Below are 5,704 nucleotides of genomic sequence, written 5' to 3' on the forward strand. Positions count from 1 at the left end.
AGTATTATCTGAAAAATCCACCGCTGAAATATGTGGAAAACGTTACTTCACGTTCTTCCACCTGTTAATTTCATCCATATACTTTCCTGTCATAATTTATTATCAATTTAATTGAGCATGATATGGAAAATTTTTACTAAAAAAAAAAAAAAAAAATAAAATTTTTACTTTTTGTAACCCAACTTTTTCTTCTGATTCAAGAGTTATGCTTGATAAAATTACAGATGAATCGTAATATTTAATTTATTATTATTATCATTATTATTATTATTATTATTATTATTATATTATTATTATTATTATTATCATTATTATTATTATTATATTATTATTATTATTATTATCACTATTATTATTATTATTGTTATTATTACTATTACTATTATTATCATTATTATGACGATAATTATTATTATCACTAAAATTATTATTATCATTACCACTATTACTATAATTTACTTTTATCGATATTATTATTATTATCATTATCATCATCATTATCGTCATCCTTATTAATTATTATTATTATTATCTTTGTCGCTATCATTATTAACCAATATTATTATCATTATTTATTATTATTATTATTATTGTTATTATTAATATTATTGTTATTATTATTATTATTATTATTATTATTATTATTGCTATTATTATTATTATTATTAATTATTAATTATTAATTATTACTATTATTATTATTGCTATTATTGAGGAGGATTAAGTCATTGTATTACATTTATTGAAAATTAGTAAAATGATGTATATTTAATGAGTTGCATAACATCGCAGTTTTTGGTTCAATGAAAAAGGAAAAAAAATAAAAAATAAACAAATAAAACTGAAATATTGAATTTATCAAACAGTAAATATATGCAAAATTCGAAATTCAAAATTTTTTTTTTGCGAAATTAATTTTTCCCTTCACCGATAGGTACTGTAACAATTGTGCAATATTGAAATTCCACTTTTTTTTATTTTTAATCTTAAAATAATATATAGAAATGGAATAACCAAAGAATTGAAGTGTAATGGAATGATCACGGAATTGAAATATTTTTACTTTTTTTTAAATTAATCGATAAATAAATATCGCTCAATTATTTCGTCATTAATTTTCTTCATTTTGTCACAGTGGTCTAGCTAATTTGGTGGTATAGAATAAAAGATTTTGTTCACTTAAAAAAAAAACTTTTTATTGTAAAAATTTCAATTCTAAAATAGTACAAAGTGATTTAAAAAAATTTTTCATACATTTTAGTTGTCTTTTTTTCTTTTTTTTGTTTCGTTCCTTTTTTGATTGATTTTTCCCTTCCTCTTCCGTTTCTTTTTACTTCCTTTTCTTTTTTGTTTCTAAAAAAAATAACCAAAAATTTCTTGCTACATTTTTTAAAATATTTCTGCTGAAAGGGAAGAGCAAAAATTTAAATTAATATTGAAATTATAATTTGAAATATTTAATAATATCGATAATTTATCCGATGAATATATGCATCATTTTATTAGTTTTATTAATTCTTACTCACACTTTTCACTAATGATTCGACTAATGCAACTTTTGTAAAGTTGTAATTGGAACTGTATTTGTCATACGATTTTACTGTATTATTGACTAGTGAGAAAAAAAAATTTTTTTTGATTTGAAAAATTTTATTGTTGGATAGAAATTGGATAATTTTCAAAATTCAAACTGTAAAATTATCGTGACCTTATGACCTTTGTCATTAGAGTAGAAAATAATGTCAGGTGTAAACTTTTGAGATTTCAAACTCTAATTCACAAAATATTTAATTGCTAATAGGAAAATATTAAATTCTTTTTTTCAAATTTACGATTCAAAATATTGACAATATGCAAAATTTCGCAATATTTTTAATAGTATGCTAACCTATAAATAATTGGAAATTAATAATATAAAAATAAACTTATCAATTTCATCTTAACAAAATTTTTGAAAATATTTATGTATTTAATTACAGATCATGTTATTTATGACAGGGTGACCACATGACCTCACTAGCATCCTGACAACTATCCTAAAAGAAAGACAACTCTAACTGCAAATCTGGGCAGATGAAGTACGTTTAGCCCTATAAAATCATCATCCTAGCTAGCTAGCTAGCTAGCTATAAAATCCATTTCAGATGAGAATATAATCTAAACAAAACTTGCGTCTTGAGGACTTCACTGTCACCATCCTAGCTACCTAGCTAGCTAACTCTTAGCACATTAATGTTAAAAGTAAAGGATGGCGACAGTTCCGCGTGTGCTAAAAAGTAAAAGCCATTGTACAGTTTTGAAAGTTGCATCACATTTGTGACGTTTGCACTACCTATGCTTATAAATAAAGTTTTTCTCAAATCTTCATATGCAAAGTTCAGCTTTGATACTATTTATAATTTCGGCTTATTAATAAATTTACCATATTTACGAAATATTTAATGTATTAGGCAAAAAATTTGCAAATATTTTATTTCAAATTCAAATTCTTCACTAATATATGCAGTTAAAAACGATTCATCACAAATATATTTTTTTTAAAAAAAAGCAACTATTCTACAATAAGAAAATTTTCCTTTCACAAAATATATTTAAATTCAAAAATTAAGTAATTAAAAAATGATAAAATAACAAATAAAAAAAATTGCACTATATTAGCGTAATTACAATACTGTATTTATATTTATCCAACAATTATACAATAGAAATAACAAATGAGGTCGAAAAAAAATGAATTGAAAATGCTCAAAAAATTGTAAAAACAAAAGTTTAAAATAAAAAGAATTGAATTAAAATAAATTTAATTATTCCAAATATATTTTTAATGAAATTTATTTAAAAAAATAATTTATCTCATAATTCGAAAGAAAAGATAACAACAATACGATGATATTTATGGTACAAAAAAAAAATTTTGCAACAAAAGAAACAAAAAAAAGAAAATGATTCAGTTAAGTTTTGAATTTTTAAATTTTTTTAAATTCCAAATTAATAAAAGCTATATTGAATGTATAAAAATAAAAAATGACAACAAACAAATTATTTAATAAACCGTGGAAAAATTTGATTTTGAAAATTATCCGATATTTTTGTTACAACTGGTGATGATGGTGATCGGATTGAATCATCGTGGATAATCGTTTTTCCGGTTGGCAAAAAATCATCATCGTTATTATTATTATTATCATTGTTATTGTTATTAGTAGCATTGTAATAGGTATTGCAATGATTAGCAGCATTATTTTCGAGAATTGGTGATAGCTGAAATTTAAAAAGAAAATAAGAACAAATTTGATAAAATTAGAAATGAATTTTAATTGAATTCATAATTACAAGTACATAATGTTTAGTTTATAAATATAGCAATATAAGATAGCATATTCAATGAATTTTTTCAATATTTAATAAAAATTAATTGCATTCAATTCGAATTAATAATAGAAATTAATTACATTCAATTCAAATAAATAATTTTTTTTTTGTGCGAATTATTTCAATCTTTAATTTCTTTCCTATTTTTTCTTTTTTTTTTGTAATTTCTTCAATATGGAAAAATAGATTTTCCTAAAACTGCAAATTTATCTAAACTTATAAAATATGTATCGAAGTAATTTTTATAATTTTTAAATTTAAATCAAAATAATATTTCAGTTTTCTTTATTACTTTAATAATTATTTTGAAAATTCCAAAATTTCAAATTTACCATATTATTTTAAATAAGATTCTAAAATATGAAGGCATACATTAATTTTTTTCATTGATTTCGTGGTTTGATTGTTTATCATAAATATTATCAACTAATAATTTACCATAAATATTATCATTTATCACTTTTTTTTTTTAAAGACTTCCTATCATATACTATCAAATTTAAAAGAAAAAAAAATTTTTTTACTTACAACTTTAGCATGACGAACATATCGCATTGTTTCTACTGAACAATGTTGTACACATACTTCTTGTAGTACCATTTCAAAATTTCGTCTTGATTGATGCATTATAAGCACTGCAAAATTAAATAATTTAAATAAAATTTCAAAAAAAAATTTTTTTTGTAATTTGTAATTTTATTTAAATTCAACAAATAATTTTGGAAAATGTTTAAGATAATAATAAATTTTACAACAATTATTGTACAATTATAATTCAATACGATTAAAATTAATCTGAAATTTATTAAATTAGCAACAAATAAATGATCATTCGAAATTTTGCAATAATATATTTTAGAAAGTATTGGCAAAGGCTTTATTTATTATTATTATTAATCGGTTTGAATGAAATTACTTAATGGCTTGATAATTGGTGACTTTTTTTTTCTCCTGAAATTTCATTCATGGTTCCTAAATTTAAAATATTGGATCTCGAAATTTCTCCGCATCTCCGATTTTTTTTCTTTTCATTGAAATAGAATGATTAATAAGTTTTTGTTGTTTGCGCAAAAATATTTTAAAAATATGCAAAAAACTTGCAAAAAAAAATTTTTTGATATAAACAATCCGACAAATTGAATTAATCAATTTCAAACTGCTAGTTACTAAGTGTTTGCATGCTTCTGCATCAAATTTTGTAAATTATTTTTAAAATAAAATTTGAAAAAAAAGGAAAAGTAAAATGGGAAGAGAGGAAAGGATTTGAAAATTAAACAAGAAATGATAAATTGCTAGTTGCTAAGTATTCGCAAGCTTCCGCATCAAATTTTATAAATTCCTTTTGAAATGAAATTTGAAAAAAAAGAGGAAGAACAAAATAGAAAGATAGGAAAGGATTTGAAAATTAAACGAGAAATGATATATCAATTAATTGATAAAAGTGAGTGACAAAAATGTTGTGCCGTATCATTCATTTCAATATAATGCTAAATTATAATTTCAAATTATTCGTTAATCTATTCTGGATTTTTAATTCTTTAATTAATTAAAATATCTTAATTTCTGCTAAAATAACTTGTTGATGTTTAAGAGAAAAAAACATTTTTTATTTTGGATCAATTTAATTTTTATTTTTGTAATGAAATTAAAAATATTGATGATGTTATCTTGTTCTAAGCAAATTAAACTATTATTCTTTGTACTTTTTCCTATACTACCAAGCATTTCTAAATGGTTAAATTAACAGTAATGCAAAAATTAAACTAACAATCAACGAAATGCATTCATTTCCTGTAATTATTATCATTTTCCACCTAACAGTATTTGAAATTAATAATGCATGCAACAAATTATTTTACATCCACCAATGATTTCAAATGTTATTAGCCAAAAAATTGATTTTAAATTTGAAAAAGTTCTTAAATTCCAATTTTTATATTTTTGTCATTATTTGATTTGATATAGAATCTACATTAAATATTAGATATTTAGATTAATTTTTCCTTTTTTTTTTGTAGACAAAAAGAATATTTTCCACGACAAATTTCAAAAAATATTAGGTATTTAGACAAAATTCTTCATTTATTAAATTTCAAAGCTTACATCGACTTGTATTTGATTAAATAAAAATGATACAATTAATGGAAATGTTAAAATACTAATACATTTAGTTAACATATTAAAATACCAATACATTAAAATATCGGTATTAAAATATCAACACATTGAAATATCGATATTAAAATACCAATACACTAAAATATCGATATTAAAATACCAATACATTAAAATATCGATATTAAAATACCAATACATTAAAATATCGATACTA

At 21.1% G+C, this 5,704-nt stretch overlaps 1 protein-coding gene across 1 annotated transcript; it reads right to left on the minus strand.

The window, feature by feature from the left end:
* Window positions 1-3,039: 3,039 nt before the first annotated feature.
* LOAG_12086 (hypothetical protein) lies at window positions 3,040-3,999 on the minus strand (the record flags this gene model as incomplete). The annotated part of the gene is made up of 2 exons (XM_003147599.1): window positions 3,040-3,261; window positions 3,901-3,999. 2 exons carry the CDS (start codon window positions 3,997-3,999, stop codon window positions 3,040-3,042), a joined length of 321 nt encoding a protein of 106 aa, XP_003147647.1.
* Between the last annotated feature and the right edge of the window lie 1,705 nt (window positions 4,000-5,704).

Source organism: Loa loa (genome assembly GCF_000183805.2).
Source record: "Loa loa unplaced genomic scaffold supercont3.339, whole genome shotgun sequence".
Lineage (NCBI taxonomy): Eukaryota > Metazoa > Nematoda > Chromadorea > Rhabditida > Onchocercidae > Loa > Loa loa.